Source organism: Aegilops tauschii, chromosome 4 (genome assembly GCF_002575655.3).
Source record: "Aegilops tauschii subsp. strangulata cultivar AL8/78 chromosome 4, Aet v6.0, whole genome shotgun sequence".
NCBI classification, from domain to species: domain Eukaryota; kingdom Viridiplantae; phylum Streptophyta; class Magnoliopsida; order Poales; family Poaceae; genus Aegilops; species Aegilops tauschii.
This window is the reverse complement of record NC_053038.3, coordinates 107,358,631-107,377,857: the sequence shown is the minus strand read 5'-3', so window position 1 is coordinate 107,377,857 and position 19,227 is coordinate 107,358,631. Positions and strand designations below refer to the sequence as shown.

The following is a 19,227-nucleotide window of genomic DNA, read 5'->3' as shown; positions in this document are numbered from 1 at the left end:
ATGTTATTATTGTTGAGAGAACTTGCACTAGTAAAGTATGAACCCTAGGCCTTGTTTCCTAGCATTGCAATATCGGTTGTGCTCACTTTTATCATTAGTTACCTTGCTCTTTTTATATTTTCATATTACAAAAACCTATATCTACCATCCATATTGCACTTGTATCACCATCTCTTCGCCGAACTAGTGCACCTATACAATTAACCATTGTATTAGGTGTGTTGGGGACACAAGAGACTCTTTGTTATTTGGTTGCAGGGTTGCTTGAGAGAGACCATCTTCATCCTACGCCTCCCACGGATTGATAAACCTTAGGTCATTCACTTGAGGGAAATTTGCTACTGTCCTACAAACCTCTGCACATGGAGGCCCAACAACGTCTACAAGAAGAAGGTTGTGTAGTAGACATCACCCACCTCTCTCCTAGGTGGTCTCAACCTGCCCTGTCGCTCTGCCACAAAGTAACAGTCGGGGGCCGTCGGGAACTCAGGCCCACCACTACCTGGATGGAGCCACCTGTCCTTTCAGCCCCCACATCGGAATCACATGCGGGTACTCAACGAGCAGACCCGACTTTAGTCACCACCTGTATAGTATGTATGTATATATGTATATACCCGTGATCACCTCCCGAGTGATCACGGCCAGATAGTATAGCATTGCAGACGGACATGAATGTAGGGCCACTGATGGAATACTAGCATCCTATACTAAGCATTTAGGATTGCAGGTAAGGGTAACAACGGTAGCAACAATGACAGACTATGCATTAGAATAGGATTAACGGAAAGCAGTAACATGCTACACTACTCTAATGTAAGCAGTAGAGAGAAGAATAGGCGATATCTGGTGATCAAGGGGGGGGCTTGCCTGGAAGCTCAGCCGAGGAGGGGTCGTCAGCACCGTAGTCGTACTGGGTAGCAGCGGCGTCGGTCTCGGTGTCTAGCGAGAGAAGAGGGGGAAGAAACAATAAATATAAAGCAAACATATGCGTGACGATGCATGACATGACAATGCGCGGCGCTAGGCGTGCCCTAACGCGGTAGGAGGTGATACCGGTGAAGGGGGGAAACATCCGGGAAAGTATCCCCGGCGTTTCGCGTTTTCGGACAAATAAACTGGAGGGGGGAAGTTGCGTGTTTGCTATGCTAGGGATGTGTTGCGGACGAACGGGCTGCATATCCAGAATCGTCTCGTCGTTCTGAGCAACTTTCATGTACAAAGTTTTCCATCCGAGCTACGGTTTATTTTACATTAATTTTAAAATATTTAATCATTTTTAGAATTTATTTAATTATTTTAATTCAACATTATCCAGACTAGCGTATGCTGACGTCGGCATGACGACAGCAGTCAACAGGGCGTTAACTGGGTCAAACTGACGTGTGGGTCCCGCATGTCATTGGCTGTTAACTAACTAACCAGGTTAATTAGTTTAGTTAACAGATTAGTTAAATTAATTAATAGTAGTTAATTAGGTTAATTAAACACAATTGATTAAATTAATTAATTTAGTTAACTAACTAATTAATTATATTTTTATTTTTATTTTAATTTCTTTTTGTAATCTCCTTTTTTTATAAAACTGTTCTAGGGCGGGCCCCCATGTCATAGGCCAGGGGCCTTAACGGGCGCTGGGCGGCTCGAGCGGGCGCTCGCCCAATCCAGCCGCGGGGCAGGGCAACGGCGCCAACGCCAGGGGGCGGAGTGGGGGAGGCGGAGCGGTTGGGGGCGGCGGAGGACGCAGGACGACGAGCAGCGACAGAAGACGGGGGGTCCACAGCCGGCGGACGCTGACAGCAAGCGGCGTCCGCGAGCGGGCTCGGCCACGGCAAGGAGGCAGGGGCGGTCGCCGGTGGCGGCAGCGCTGCAGCAAGGGCAGCAGTAGGCGCGACGGGCGTCGGGGAGCAGCAGCACGGGAGCAACCGTGGCGGAGCAGGGGGTAGCTGTTGGGTAACGTAGCAATAATTCAAAATTTTCCTATGTGTCACCAAGATCAATCTAGGAGATGCTAGCAACGAGAGAGAGGGAGTGCATCTTCATACCCTTGAAGATCGCTAAGCGGAAGCGTTACAAGAACGCGGTTGATGGAGTCGTACTCGCAGCGATTCAAATCGCGGAAGATCCGATCTAGCGCCGAACGGACGGCGCCTCCGCGTTCAACACACGTACAGCCCGGGGACGTCTCCTCCTTCTTGATCCAGCAAGGGGAGAGAAGAAGTTGAGGGAGAACTCCAGCAGCACGACGGCGTGGTGGCAATGGAGCTCATGGTTTTCCGGCAGAGCTTCCTAAGCACTACGGAGGAGGAGGAGGTGTATGAGGAGGGAGGGCTGCGCCAGGGAAGAGGTGCGGCTGCCCTCCCACCCCTCCACTATATATAGGGGCAAGGGGAGAGGGGAAGGCGCCCTAGGGTTTCCCCTAGGGGCGGCGGCCAAGCAGATTGGATCTCCCTAGGGAAAATCCTAGGGAGACCTGCCCCCCAAGCCAAGCAGGTGGAGGCTTGCCTCCCAAGCCAGGTGGAGGCGCCCCACCTCCCCAAGTAACGTGGGAAAGGGTGTGGGGGGCGCACCACCCCTTAGTGGGCTGGTTTGCCCCTTCCCCTTTGGCCCATGAGGCCCTCCAACACTTGCCGGGGCTCCCGAAACACCTTTCGGTCATGCTGGCCATAGCCTGGTACCCCCGGAACACTTCCGGGCTCCAATACCCTTCGTCCAATATATCGATCTTCACCGCCGGACCATTCTGGAACTCCTTGTGATGTCCGGGATCTCATCCGGGACTCCGAACAACCTTCGGTAACCACATACTATTTCCCATAACAACTCTAGCGTCACCGAACCTTAAGTGTGTAGACCCTATGGGTTCGGGAACCATGCAGACATGACCGAGACACCTCTCCGGCCAATAACCAAATAGCGGGATCTGGATACACTACTGGAATCAGCTAATTTGCCATCTGCCAGCTCTTTGCCGTCTACTAGCAGATGGCAAAGAAGGTCTTTGCCATCAGCTACCCAAAAGCAGACGACAAAGAAATGGCAGACGGCAAAACAGGCCTTTGCCATCAGTCACTTCTTTGCCGTCAGCTGACGGACGGCAAAGAATCTTTGCCATCAGCTGGCGGACGGCAAAGAGAGAGGTGGCCCCCCACTAACGAGCCGTTTACGAAAAAAATGCCCCCTCTTTGCCGTCTGCTAGCAGACGGCAAAGAGACAAAACGGCGGACGGCAAACCAGATCCACACCCACCGCCCCCCCGCCCGTTATCTCTTCTCTCCCTCTCTCCTCCCCGACGCCCACCAGATCCACACCCACCGCCGCCCCCGCCACCCGCCGCCGAACCCGCCCCGCCACCCGGCGCCGCCCCGCCCCGCCACCCGCTGCCCGGCACCGCCCCGCCACCCGCTGCCCGTTATCTCTTCTCTCCCTCTCTCCTCCCCGACGCCCACTAGATCCACACCCGCCGCCGCCCCCGCCACCCGCCGCCGAACCCGCCCCGCCACCGCCCCCGCCCCGCCACCCGCTGCCCGGCGCTGCCCCGCCACCCGCTGCCCGGCGCCGCCCCGCCACCCGCTGCCCGGCGCCGCCCCCGCCACCCGCTGCCCGGCGTCGCCCTGCCACTCGCCGCCCGGCACCGTCCGGCGCCGCCCCCGCCTCCCGGAGCAGCCCCCACCACCCCTCCGCCCCCACCCCACCCGTCGACGCCCCGCCACGCGCCGCCCGGCGCCGCCCACGTCGCCGGCCCACCCGCCCCACTGCGTCCTCCTGCGACCACACGTGACCCTCCCCTGCGGCTAGGGTTTCGGCCACCACATCGCCGGCGTGGCTCCGGTGACTCAGGTGAGTCTCTTCACTCCTCCTCGTCACATCCATCCCTCTCTTTCTCACCACTGATTTGGCATGTGCAGCCAAAGTGGACGGACCACATTTAGGTCCGGTCGCCGTGAGGATCCTCCGGCGGTGTTGGATGTGCCGTGGCGCGGTGGTGCCCCTGGGTGGCGCCTCCGTGCTGCGGTGCCCCTGGTTGGCGCCTTCGTGCCCGTGCTCTCACTGGTGCCGCCGTTGTGGTGCTCTCTGGCAAGCTCCAGCTTGTTGTGGTGGTGTTGGTTGTGATGCTGGTCACACCATAGTGATGGTGTGGCTGCATCCTACTTCGGCTACAACTCCTTTTGGTGAGCTTCTCCTTGCTCCCCTCCTGATCTCTCTAATGCATAGCTCTAGCTCTTGATCTTGTTGGATGTGAGGCTCTATTAGCTGTGGTTAGCTGCTGTAGATGAGCATCAACCTGTATTGGAGCTCTCTGTGATGGATTCTTGCTGTGTCAGGGTTTTGGTCAGTGACCATCTATGTGTATTTGTGAAGTATATATACTCCTGTACTGCTCTGTTCTGTTTAGTTGATCCTGGAGTTGTTACTTTGGTCAGTTACTTTACTCATGAACGGATACTCACTTGTTCTTAGTTATTTTACTTCTAATACTGATATGAACAGATACCACTTGGTTTGGCTATTCCTATTTGTCTCTTTCTAATAGCCTATGAACAGATGCTATACTTGGTTTTGGCTGTTACTTTCCTAGTTTTCTACTGATAAGACAGATACTACATCTGATTTGGGCAGTGATGCTGGTCTGAGCCCCCCTCTCTTAGTCTTAATTTACATGTGACTATCCCTGTGCTGTGATGAACTAGCCCTGGCACTTCCAGGCTGTCTGAGCACATAATCCCTCAAGTATACCTTGAGGTCTTCTGTAGCTCTCCTTAATAGTTATCTCTTCTAAGCTGCTGGTGGTTGGATGTGTTGGGACTTGGTCTGGTTGGCTGGTTGTGATGTATATCTCCTCCTGGAGCTTTGTTTTTGGCGTTGCACAGTGACATGTACCTATTGTCACTAGACAAAACTGATTGTGGTGATGAAGTCTAATCTTTGGCTTTAATCACTAGTTTTTAGTTGGCTTAATTCCTGGAGCTAGTACTGATAGTGGTCTTTGTGTAGGCATTTAACTTACTGCTAATTGTGGTGGCTTCTTGATTGGGTCCTTGGCTGGTTCTCTCCTTTGGCTCTTTGGTATTGGTTTACTCTATTTGGCTTTATAATTAAGATCACTTTGAAAATCAGGATCTTAACTAAGATTATCTTGATCTCAAGTACTGGCTCCTACAGCATTGCATTTCACCAAGTGAAATGCTACATTTCTACTCCTAACCCATTCTCTCTTTCTTACTGTTTTTGTTATGCAGGTTGGAAGAAAAGAAGAAGATCCAGAGAAGATCTTAGTAATAAGATAGTTTTTTAGGAAAAATAGATATTTAATTTTAGATCATTCCTTGTAATATTTGTTGGATATGTGTTCATGGATATGTGTTGGATATATATGTGTTCATGACTATATATTGGTAACATGTGTTGGATATATATGTGTTCATGAGTATTGGTAATATGTGTTGGATATGCTATATTGGTCATATATATATCTGTGTTTGATTTTCTGTGAAAATGAATTGATATAAGAAAAAACAGAATTAATGCCTATTTGGTCTCTTTGCCATCTGCCAACAGATGGCAAAGAGCCTGCAGCCTTTGCCGTCAGCTGGCGGACGGCAAAGGCTGCCGTTAGCCACCTAACGGACACTAACACTACTCATTTTGCCGTCCGCTTCTTTGCCGTCTGCCGCGGACGGCAAAGGCGCCTTTGCCGTCAGCCGCCGAAAGCAGACGGCAAAGTAGGTCTTTGCCGTAGCCTACTTTGCCGGAGCCTTTTGCCGTCCGCGGCTGACGGCAAAGGCCTTTGCCGTCCGCGGCTGACGGCAAAGGCCTTTGCCGTCCGCCGTTCATGCCTTTGCCGTCCGCCGTGGCAGACGGCAAAGTAGCTGATTCCTGTAGTGATACCCATATTGGCTCCCACATGTTCCACGATGATCTCATCGGATGAACCACGATGTCGGGGATTCAATCAATCCCGTATACAATTCTCTTTGTCTATCGGTATGTTACTTGCCCGAGATTCGATCGTCGGTATCCCAATACCTCGTTCAATCTCGTTACCGGCAAGTCTCTTTACTCGTTCCGTAACGCATGATCCCGTGGCTAACTCCTTAGTCACACTGAGCTCATTATGATGATGCATTACCGAGTGGTCCCAGAGATACCTCTCCGTCATACGGAGTGACAAATCCCAGTCTCGATTCGTGCCAACCCAACAGACACTTTCGGAGATACCTGTAGTGCACCTTTATAGCCACCCAGTTACGTTGTGACGTTTGGTACACCCAAAGCATTCCTATGGTATCCGGGAGTTGCACAATCTCATGGTCTAAGGAAACGATACTTGACATTAGAAAAGCTCTAGCAAACGAACTACACGATCTTGTGCTATGCTTAGGATTGGGTCTTGTCCATCACATCATTCTCCTAATGATGTGATCCCGTTATCAATGACATCCAATGTCCATGGTCAAGAAACCATAACCATCTATTGATCAACGAGCTAGTCAACTAGAGGCTTACTAGGGACATGTTGTGGTCTATGTATTCACACATGTATTACGGCTTCTAGTTAATACAATTATAGCATGAACAATAGACAATTATCATGAACAAGGAAATACAATAATAACCATTTTATTATTGCCTCTAGGGCATATTTCCAACAGTCTCCCACTTGCACTAGAGTCAATAATCTAGTTCACATCACTATGTGATTGTAATGAATCCAACACCCATGGGGTTTGTTCATATCTCCCTTGTGAGAGAGGTTACTAGTCAACGGGTCTGAACCTTTCAGATCCATGTGTGCTTTACAAATCTCTATGTCATCTTGTAGATGCAGCTACCACGCGCTACTTGGAGCTATTCCAAATAACTGCTCTACTATACGAATCCAGTTTACTACTCAGAGTCATCTGGATAGTGTCAAAGTTTGCATCGACGCAACCCTTTACGACGAACTCTTTCACCACCTCCATAATCGAGAAAATTCCTTAGTCCACTAGTTACTAAGGATAAGTTCGACCGCTATCATGTGATCCATTCCTGGATCACTCTTGTACCCCTTGACTGACTCATGGCAAGGTACACTTCAGGTGCGGTACACTGCATAGCATACTGTAGAGCCTACGTCTAAAGCATAGGGGACGACCTTCGTCCTTTCTCTCTCTTCTGCCGTGGTCAGGTCTTGAGTCTTACTCAATACTCACACCTTGTAACACAGCCAAGAACTCCTTCTTTGCTGATCTATTTTGAACTCCTTCAAAATCCTGTCATGGTATGCATTCATTTGAAAGTACTATTAAGCGTTTCGATCTATCCTTATAGATCTTGATGCTCAATGTTCAAGTAGCTTAATCCAGGTTTTGCATTGAAAAACACTTTTCAAATAACCCTGTATTTTTCCAGAAATTCTACATCATTTCTGATCAACAATATGTCAACAACATATACTCATCAGAAATTCTATAGTGCTCCCACTCACTTCTTTGGTAATACAAGTTTCTCATAAACTTTGTATAAACCCAAAATATTTGATCATCTCATCAAAGTGTACATTCCAACTCCGAGATGCTTACTCCAATCCTTAGAAGGATTGCTGGAGCTTTGCATACTTGTTAGCATCTTTCAGGATTGACAAAACCTTCTGGTTGTATCACATACAACCTTTCCTCAAGAAAATCGTCGAGGAAACAATGTTTTGACATCCTATCTGCAAGATTTCATAAATAATGCAGTAACTGCTAATATAATTCCAACAGACTCTTAGCATCGCTACGAGTGAGAAAGTCTCATCGCAGTCAACTCCTTGAACTTGCCGGAAAACATCTTAACGACAAGTCGAGCTTTCTTAATGGTGACACTTACCATCATTGTATGTCTTCCTTTTAAAATCCATCTGCACCCAACAGCCTTACGACCATCAAGTAGTTCTTCCAAAGTCTACACTTTGTTTTTATACATGGATCCTCTCTCAGATTTTATGGCCTCGAGCCATTCGTCGGAATCCGGGCCCATCATCGCTTCTCCATAGCTCGTAGGTTCATTGTTGTCTAGCAACATGACTTCCAAGACTGGATTACATACCACTCTAAAGTAGCATGCATCCTTATTGTCCTACGAGGTTTGGTAGTGACTTGATCCGAAGTTTCATGATCACTATCATAATCTTCCACTTCAATTGGTGTAGGTGCCACAGGAACAACTTCCTGTGCCCTGCTACACACTAGTTGAAGTGACGGTTCAATAACCTCATCAAGTCTCCACCATCCTCCCACTCAATTCTTTCGAGAGAAACTTTTCCTCGAGAAAGGACATGTTTCTAGAAACAATCACCTTGCTTCCGGATCTGAAATAGGAGGTATACCCAACTGTTTTGGGTATTCTATGAAGATGCATTTATCCGCTTTGGGTTCGAGCTTATCAGCCTGAAACTTTTTCACATAAGCGTCGCAGCCCCAAACTTTTAAGAAACGACAGCTTAGGTTTCTCTAACCATAGTTCATACGGTGTCGTCTCAACGGAATTGCGTGGTGCCCTATTTAAAGTGAATGCGGTTGTCTCTAATGCCTAACCCATAAACGATAGTGTAATTCTAAAAAAGACATCATGGTATGCACCATATCCAATAGGGTGCAGTTATGATGTTCGGACACACCATCACACTATGGTGTTCCAGGTGGTATTAGTTGTGAAACAATTTCCACAATGTCTTAATTGTGTGCCAAACTCGGTAACTCAGATATTCATCTCTATGATCATATCATAGACATTTTATCCTCTTGTCACGACGATCTTCAACTTCACTCTGAAATTACTTGAACCTTTCAATAATTCAGACTTGTGTTTCATCAAGTAAACATACTTAGCATCTACTCAAATCATCTGTGAAGTAAGAGCATAATGATATTCACTGCGTGCCTCAACACTCATTGGATTGCACACATCAAAATGTATTACTTCCAACAAGTTGCTCTCTTGTTGCATCTCACTGAAAACGAGGCCTTTCAGTCATCTTGCCCATGTGGTATGATTTGCATGTCTCAAGTGATTCAAAATCAAGTGAGTCCAAATGATCCATCTGTATCGAGTTTCTTCATGCATATATGCCAATAGACATGGTTCGCATGTCTCAATCTTTTCAAAAACGAGTGAGTCCAAAGATCCATCAACATGGAGCTTCTTGATGCGTTTTATCCCAATATGACTCAAATAGCAGTGCCACAAGTATGTGGTACTATCATTACTATCTTATATCTTTTGGCATGAACATGTGTATCACTACGATCGAGATTCAATAAACCATTTATTTTAGGTGCAAGACCATTGAAGGTATTATTCAAATAAAAAGAGTAACCATTATTCTTCTTAAATGAACATCATAATCCAATCATGTCTATGCTCAACGTAAACACCAAATAACAATTATTTAGGTTTAACACCAATCACGATGGTAGAGGGAGCATGCGATGCTTGATCACATCAACCTTGGAAACACTTCCAACACATATCGTCATCTCACTTTTAGCTAGTCTCCGTTTATTCGGCAGCTTTTATTTCGAGTTACTAACACTTAGCAACCGAACCGGTATCTAATACCCTGGTGCTACTAGGAGTACTAGTAAAGTACACATTAATATAATGTATATCCAATATACTTCTGTCGACCTTACCAGCCTTCTCATCTACGAAGTATCTAGGGTAGTTCTGCTTCAGTGACCGTTCCCCTCATCTCAGAAGCACTTAGTCTCGGGTTTGGGTTCAACCTTGGCTTTCTTCACTAGAGCTGCAACTGATTTGCCGTTTCATGAAGTATCCCTTGTTGCCCGTGCCCTTCTTGAAACTAGTAGTTTTACTAACCATCAACAATTGATGCTCCTACTTGATTTCTACTTTCGCGGTGTCAAACATCGCGAGTTGCTCAAGGATCATCATGTCTATCCCTGATATGTTATAGTTCATCACGAAGCTCTAATAGCTTGGTGGCAGTGACTATGGAGAACCATCACTATCTCATCTGGAAGATTAACTCCCACTCGATTCAAGCGATTGTAGTACTTAGACAGTCTAAGCACATGCTCAACGATTGAGCTTTTCTCCCTTAGTTTGCAGGCTTAAGAAACTTGTCAGAGGTCTCATACCTCTTGACATGGGCACTAGTCTGAAATCCCAATTTCAGTCTTTGGAACATCTCATATGTTCTGCGACGTTTCAAAAACGTCTTCGGTGCCTCAATTCTATACCGTTTTAACATTACGCACTGAACTATCATGTAGTCATCAAAACGTGTATGTCAGATGTTCGCAACATCCACAAACGACGCTCGAGGTTCAGCACACCGAGCGGTGCATTAAGAACATAAGCCTTCTGTGCAGCAATGAGGACAATCCTCAGTTTACGGACCCAGTCCGCATAATTGCTACTATCAACTTTCAACTAAATTTTCTCTAGGAACGTATCTTAGTAGAACTAATGCGTAAGCTACGACATAATTTGCAAAGACCTTTTGACTATGTTCATGATAATTAAGTTCATCTAATCAAATTTTTTTAATGAACTCCCACTCAGATAGACATCCCTCTAGTCATCTAAGTGATACATGATCCGAGCCAACTAGGCCGTGTCCGATCATCACGTGAGACGAACTAGTCATCATCGGTGAACATCTTCATGTTGATCGTATCTGCTATACGACCCATGTTCGACCTTTCGGTCTTCCGTGTTCCGAGGCCATGTCTGTACATGCTAGGCTCGTCAAGTCAACCTAAGTGTTTCGCATGTGTAAATCTGGCTTACACCCGTTGTATGCGAACGTTAGAATCTATCACACCCGATCATCACGTGGTGCTTCGAAACAACGAACCTTCGCAACGGTGCACAGTTAGGGGGAACACGTCTCTTGAAATTTTAGTGAGGGATCATCTTATTTAGGCTACCGTCGTTCTAAGCAAATAAGATGTAAACATGACAAACATCACATGCAAATCATAAAGTGACATGATATGGCCAATATCATCTTGCGCCTTTGATCTCCATCTTCGAGGCGCGGCATGATCACCTTCGTCACCGGCATGACACCATGATCTCCATCATCGTGTCTTCATGAAGTTGTCTCGCCAACTATTACTTCTACTACTATGGCTAACGGTTAGCAATAAAGGAAAGTAATTACATGGCGTTTTCATTGACACGCAGGTCATACAATAAATTAAGACAACTCCTATGGCTCCTGCCGGTTGTCATACTCATCGACATGCAAGTCGTGATTCCTATTACAAGAACATGATCAATCTCATACATCACATATATAATTCATCACATCCTTTTGGCCATATCACATCACATAGCATACCCTGCAAAAACAAGTTAGACGTCCTCTAATTGTTGTTGCATGTTTTATGTGGCTGCTATGGGTTTCTAGCAAGAACGTTTCTTATCTACACAAAAGCCACAACGGTGATATGCCAATTGCTATTTACCCTTCATAAGGACCCTCTTCATCGAATCTGATCCGACTAAATAGGGAGAGACAGACACCCGCTAGCCACCATATGCATCAAGTGCATGTCAGTCGGTGGAACCTGTCTCACGTAAGTGTACGTGTAAGGTCGGTCCGGGCCGCTTCATCCCACAATGCCGCCGAATCAAGATAAGACTAGTAACGGTAAGCAAATTGAACAAATCATCACCCATAACTACTTTGTGTTCTACTCATGCATAGAATCTATGCATAGACCTAGCTCATGATGCCACTGTTGGGTAACGTAGCAATAATTCAAAATTTTCCTACGTGTCACCAAGATCAATCTAGGAGATGCTAGCAACGAGAGAGAGGGAGTGCATCTTCATACCCTTGAAGATCGCTAAGCGGAAGCGTTACAAGAACGCGGTTGATGGAGTCGTACTCGCAGCGATTGAAATTGCGGAAGATCTGATCTAGCGCTGAACGGACGGCGCCTCCGCGTTCAACACACGTATAGCCCGGGGACGTCTCCTCCTTCTTGATCCAGCAAGGGGAGAGGATAAGTTGAGGGAGAACTCCAGCAGCACGACGGCGTGGTGGCAATGGAGCTCATGGTTCTCCGGCAGAGCTTCGCTAAGCACTACGGAGGAGGAGGAGGTGTATGAGCAGGGAGGGTTGCGCCAGGGAAGAGGTGCGGCTGCCCTCCCACCCCTCCACTATATATAGGGGCAAGGGGAGAGGGGAAGGCGCCCTAGGGTTTCCCCTAGGGGCGGCGGCCAAGCAGATTGGATCTCCCTAGGGAAAATCCTAGGGAGACGTGCCCCCCAAGCCAAGCAGGTGGAGGCTTGCCTCCCAAGCCAGGTGGAGGCGCCCCACCTCCCCAAGTAACGTGGGAAAGTGTGTGGGGGGCGCACCACCCCTTAGTGGGCTGGTTTGCCCCTTCCCCTTTGGCCCATGAGGCCCTCCAACACTTGCCGGGACTCCCGAAACACCTTTCGGTCATGCTGGCCATAGCCTGGTACCCCCGGAACACTTTTGGACTCCAATACCCTTCGTCCAATATATCGATCTTCACCGCTGGACCATTCCGGAACTCCTCGTGATGTCCGGGATCTCATCCGGGACTCCGAACAACCTTCGGTAACCACATACTATTTCCCATAACAACTCTAGCGTCACCGAACCTTAAGTGTGTAGACCCTACGGATTCGGGAACCATGCAGACATGACCGAGACACCTCTCCGGCCAATAACCAATAGCGGGATCTGGATACCCATATTCGCTCCCACATGTTCCACGATGATCTCATCGGATGAACCACGATGTCGGGGATTCAATCAATCCCGTATACAATTCTCTTTGTCTATCGGTATGTTACTTGCCCGAGATTCGATCGTCGATATCCCAATACCTTGTTCAATCTCGTTACCGGCAAGTCTCTTTACTCGTTCCGTAACGCATGATCCCGTGGCTAACTCCTTAGTCACATTGAGCTCATTATGATGATGCATTACCGAGTGGGCCCAGAGATACCTCTCCGTCATACGGAGTGACAAATCCCAGTCTCGATTCGTGCCACCCAACAGACACTTTCGGAGATACCTGTAGTGCACCTTTATAGCCACCCAGTTACGTTGTGACGTTTGGTACACCCAAAGCATTCCTACGGTATCTGGGAGTTTCACAATCTCATGGTCTAAGGAAACGATACTTGACATTAGAAAAGCTCTAGCAAACGAACTACATGATCTTGTGCTATGCTTAGGATTGGGTCTTGTCCATCACATCATTCTCCTAATGATGTGATCCCGTTATCAATGACATCCAATGTCCATGGTCAGGAAACCATAACCATCTATTGATCAACGAGCTAGTCAACTAGAGGCTTACTAGGGACATGTTGTGGTCTATGTATTCACACGTGTATTACGGTTTCTAGTTAATAAAATTATAGCATGAACAATAGACAATTATCATGAACAAGGAAATACAATAATAACCATTTTATTATTGCCTCTAGGGCATATTTCCAACAGTAGCAGAGGTAGTCGGCGGAGGTGGAAGAGGTAGGGAGGCGGCTGGCGGCCAAGGACGCCGCCGGGGCGGGGAGGGGGTGCAGAGCACGGCGGCTGCAGCGGGGCTCGGGTGGCGGCCGGAGCTCAGCGCGGGAAGGCCGAGCGGCGGTGATGCTGGCGGCAGTGGCGTGAGGGAGAGGGGAGGGAGCGAGGCTCACGGCGGGTCATAGGGTACGGGGCAACGGGGCGCGGGGAGGAGGTCGGAGATGACCAAGCGACCGGGAGGCAGTCCGGTGATGGCGTCCGGCGAGGTCCAGCGGTGGGGCGGCAGCGGTGGTCGGCGACAGGGACTCCGGGCGGCGGCGGGATCGGGGCGGTGAGCGCTAGGGCGCTCCCGATCCAGATCGCGGCGGGGGGGAGTGGGGATCGAGGGGGAGGGGATTAGGGTTCGGTGGGAGGGCAGGGGCCTAAGTAGGCCCGTAGGTGGGCCGACCTGGCTAGCCCAATGTCCAGCTGGGCCGGTTGGCCCCGGGGAAGGGTTTGGTCCTTTTTCGTTTCTTTTGTTTTTTTTTAATTTTAGTTTTTGTCATTTTTATTTTCTGTTTTAATTTAATTACTCATTAATTTTAGTTTAGTAAAATATGACTATAGCCCCTAAAATAATGTTTCAGAACAATCCACTACTATAAAAAGTTTTACCCCGATATAAAATAGTTTAGTATTTTATAAAAAACCAAAGGCGTTTAAATAATTGTTTTTGCTACTGATTTAATTAGTTTAGTGCATTTAAACATTTTACAAACACTTGGTTTCTCCACCAATAAAAATTATGAATTATTTGTCACAATAAGAACATTTTAGTTTTGACTTTTGAAAACTTTAATTGTTTGACTTGTTTTTGAATTTGGATTTTGAATCGGTTTTGAACTAACGCGAGATTAGCAACAGTAACTGAGGTGACGTGGCATCATTAGCAGAGGTTCACTATAGCTTAATTATCCGGGCGTCACACCCAGACTCCTATGGACCAGATGCCTCCTGATTCAGAGGTTTTCGAGGTGCCGCCTACGGTTCGTCCATTTGTGCTGGCTCAGCCCAATTTTTTGTTGCTCATGTTGCTGCTCATAAGGCAGCAACAAAGGAGAAGAAGGATGGCAGGGGGACAACATGAAATGGCAGTCGTTCCTCTCCACTTTTGTGCTTAACAAGATGTGTGAGATCATAGCTAGTAGGGTGAGGACTGACAAGGGCTTCAAGGAGGTGCACTTGAACTTTGTTGCAAAGTAGGTGTTCGACTTCTATGGACAGGAGGTCACCTCGACTCAAGTATACAACCATCTGAGGAAGTGGAGAGCAAGGTGGATCACCGCGTCCAAGCTCAGAGACCTCAGCGGTGCTTCATGGGATGAGGACACCTGCTCGATCCTTCTAGAGGCAGAGCACTACCAAGGCCACGTCGCGGTTAGCTCACAAACCATGCCATTCTAACAGACCAGCAGTTCAAGCCTATGAACCATTGCCATACTAACTAACCTCGCTGCCCTGTTTCTTCTTAGGCTCACCCCAAGGATGCATAGTTCCTCAACACCCCTATCCAGAATTACCACCAGATGCAGTAGATCTTCTCCTTCAGGCTGGCAACTGGCAAGCATGCAATGGGCTCTGGTTAGCCGCTTGGCTTGCCGATGTCGGAGTATCCAGACACCCAGGAGTCAGATGCCATCAATGTTGATGCTCATGTGAAGGATGGTGAGCACTTTCCTATGCTTGATAGGAAGAGGAAGCGGAGAGGCTTCATGGAGGAGGAGCTGAGCGTCTTCAGCAGCATGACTGAGAAGTGAAGGAGGTGGCCACCGCCATCAAGGAGAGCAAGAGTGTGGACGTCCACCCTCAACTCTTTAGCGCCGTCATGGAGCAGATTGGCTTCAGACCAGTGGCTCTCATGGTGGCTCTCAGCCACCTGTTGGACAACAAAGCCCAGGGTGTCGGGTTTGTTGCCATGGGAGCAGCCCACAGGGTGCTCTGGCTGAGGACCTGGCTGGGCAAGCACTACTACTGGTGTTGCTTCTGTTGGTGGCGATGGCATGCATGATCCTCGATGGCGATGGCGACAAGGACGACGACGACGATGACGACATATATTTTGTGTAGTTAGGTCTTGAAAACAATCTTATGGTCTGTATATTTTGGTGAGATGGTATATACTAACCCCTCACGGTGATCCTCGCGGTGATCACGAACTTGCGGTGGTAGGATGACACCCTCTTTTGGATGTGGTGGTAGGATGGCACCAAAGTAGTGCTAGGTTGAACTTGCTATGATCATGCATGCTTACTAATGCTCTTCTGCTCCATTGCTTGCTCCTAGAGTTCTTCATTGCTTGTTGTTTCTGTGTTCCAATGCTTCTTGCTCGTTTTCACTGCCAGGGCAAGTGGTATGTGGTGTTCGAAGGTAGGGTTTCAGGGGTTTACAGTTCATGGAAAGCTTGCAACAAATAAGTTTCAGGGTACAACGACAGCAACCACAGAGGAGGGTTTAAGACTAGGCAGGCGACAGAAGATACTTACTCCAAGTATGTGCGAGAGCTAGCTAGGGAAGAGCATTCATGCAGCAAGGTTGAGGTTGGCAAGGTGGATCAACCGTTAGGGCTGAAGAACTTCATCATCTTCGTCCAGTTCATCGTCATAGCAGTGATGTGGCGTTGGTGTGCCCGGTGTGGTCGTGTGTAAGGTGTAGTACAGTATTGGTAACCTCACCAAGTAGGGTACAAGGTGAGCACAACTCTATGCTCGTATGTAACCAAACAACGTGCACTCGTGTGAGCACATACAATGCGAGCAACCAAATGCGGTGCATAGAGGCATCGTTACGATGCAGGGAGAGGACATGCAGGCAACCAAACTAAGTGCAGATGTTGGTTTTTGGCCTGTATTTGCTCAGCCACGCCCAACTGGGACAAGTATGCAAATGGGCAAAAAAACGATGCAGGTAACCAAACACGCCACATACATCTCTCGCAAACGGGTACTGTGAATCCTATAATATAACAAAACAAAATATAAAGGCATATATCATCATATACCTACAATTTCTCCCGGAAAAAGAAATAAAAAATAAATCATATATGTACAATTTGAAGAAAATAAAAAGTGAATCTCGAGGCGAATCCTATGACTAAGATTGATTCGGGAAGACTTTTTTTGTACTATATATGTAAGCAATAGAAATTCACTTATAGCACCCCATTTTAATTTGGGTCTGTCTAGGACACATCTAGATATGACATAGTTATGTCACATCTAACCTGATCTCCACTATGCTTGTAGTCTATTTTTTTTGTCCCAGCTTTTTTTTTTGTTCTTTGTTGCTGCCTTATTTGTGGGAGGTTAGATGTGACATCCTTAGAAAACATCTACGTAGATGTGAATTAGACAAACTGTTTTAATTTACCCTTTGCGCATCACTGGGAATAACTTCCGTTTTGTTCTTTGCCGAAATATGCACATGTGGTTAACTATCCAAGTCAAACTTCCCTCAAAAAAAAACTATCAAAGTCAAACATTTATGTCCTCTACAGTATATGCTGATTCGTGCAACTTTTCCATAAGGTTAGACCCCACGCATCCAATGATCCAGCAAAAAAGGAACCTGTAGGAAACAGGAAACGTCCGTGGCTGCGCTGAGGATAGCAATCAGTCACGCTGGCCAATTGAAACCACCGCCCACATCCACATGTATGCGCGCGCCCTCATCAGCCATCACGTCATTTCTCACCCCCCCCCCCCCCCCCCCCCCCCCCCCCCCCCCCCCGGGCGTATAAATCTCCCGCGTTTCCCCCATCCTACCCCTCCACCACCTCTCCAGCTCAAAGAAGCTCGATCCATCGTCTCCCGCAGCTCAGCCAGGGCCCTCGCCGCCCTGCAAGAGCTAGCTAGGGAAGACAGAGGACATCATTAAGGAGATGGCAAAGGTGCACCCCGACGCGGTCGTGGCGCTGCCAGAGGCGCGGGCTGCTGGCCACTCGCGGCCCGTAGGAGCTGGGGCCGAGGAGGAGGAGCCGCCGCCGGAGGCCATGGCGCTGACGGTGTGGCGCAAGTCGCTGCTCTTCAACTGCGACGGCTTCACCGTCTTCGACGCCACCGGCGGCCTCGCCTTCCGCGTGGATTGTTACGGCACGTCCGGTCGCAGGCGCCGCCACGCCGAGGACGTCGTCCTCATGGACGCCGCGGGGGTCCCGCTCCTCACCGTGCGGCGTAGAAGGCTCAGCCTGGCAGAGCACTGGGTAATCTACGACGGCGACGGCGGCGAAGTCGACGCCCCGAAGCCGCTCCTCTCCGTGCGCCGCTGCCACGCCGGCTTGCTGCGCCACGCCCACGCGTCGTCGTCGTCCAAGCAGAAAGAGCTCGCGCACGTAACGCCTCTCACGCCGGCGTTGCGCGAGTCGTACGTGGTGGAGGGGTCGTACGCGCGGCGGCGCGTCGCTGTGCGGGACGCGCGCGGGGAGGCCGTGGTGGAGGTGCGGCGGAAGGAGTCGCCGGTGGGCGACGAGGTGTTCCGGCTGGTGGTGCCGGACCCTCGCCGCCTTGGCACGCCGCTGGCCATGGGGATCGTCATGGCGCTCGACGAGATGTTCGGCAGCTCCGGGGCCGGCTGCTCCGCCGCTCGATCACTGCTGCCGAGGAGCTGGTCGATGTAGTTAGATGGATGGCATGGGGAAATATTTGAGGGCCCACTTGTCATCTATAGCACAGTGTGGCGCGCACAAGGGAAGAACCACAAGCGCACACGGGCCATGGCACGAAATAAAAATGAATCTTGCGCAGTTCCTGCAAAGAAAAATGAATCTTGCACAGGAATTAGGATCACAAGAAATTCATTTTTTTATTCCCCGGAGAAGAGAGGAGGAACATTGAGAGGAGAGCATCATGATCAGGAGGGCTAACAAGGATGCTTTAGTTGCCCCGCAAAAAAAAATTATGATTTAGTTTGTACTTACATGTTGAATTTGATTTGTGAATACCTATATGGTGTCTGAGATTGCTCAATAAATTTCTTATGAAAATGCTTTCAGAAATTCTTATACTCGATCCGATCCGTGTTAATTGTGGCTGATTTAGTACAACGAAGTAACTTTTTTCTCGAGAAGTTTAGGTATAAACTTTGCGTTACATTAAGAACCCTGCAGGGATGAAAGTGCTTCCTAATTTAAACTTAAGTGGGTTAAGTGAGGTCAAATTAATGAGAAACCGTGTTGTGAAAGTCTAATCTAGCGGCAGGGCTGCAGAAAAAATTGTTGGCTGGGCCAAGGCTATGACCGACTCATGGTATACACATATTTTCTGCTCTCAAGACACATTTTTACGTTTTTTTCTTCAATTTTACTCCCAATTTACAAAGGGAGTACCTACTAGACTTGGCGGGCCATTGTCCGGTTTTGTTTCAGCAAAGTTTACATATGGTCTCCCGCAAAAATAAAATAATGTATGGTCTAATCATCCAGAGATTTACGTCACCACAATTTACATTTTCGTCAATTTTTCAAAAATCTAGACATCAATTTTGTGTGACAGGCTAGGATGGAAGTGCTTTGGATATTATACTTTAGAGGGTTACATGAGGCTCAAAATTAATGGGAAAACTTGACCCAAGCAAATAGTCTAGCCAAGGGCTACTTTTTTCGTACCCGTGTATTTTAATGTGTTGTACCAGTTAACAGATTGGTCACAATATTTAGTTCTTTAAGCAAGATGCTGATTTTCTTG

General features: G+C 48.2%; 1 protein-coding gene across 1 annotated transcript; it reads left to right on the top strand.

Annotated features, from left to right (window-relative positions):
• The first annotated feature begins 17,302 nt into the window (after positions 1-17,302).
• On the top strand, positions 17,303-18,484 carry LOC109746051 (protein LURP-one-related 8). The gene has a single exon (XM_020305166.4). It carries the CDS (start codon positions 17,427-17,429, stop codon positions 18,159-18,161), a length of 735 nt encoding a protein of 244 aa, XP_020160755.1. The 5' UTR covers positions 17,303-17,426; the 3' UTR covers positions 18,162-18,484.
• The last annotated feature ends 743 nt before the right edge of the window (positions 18,485-19,227 follow it).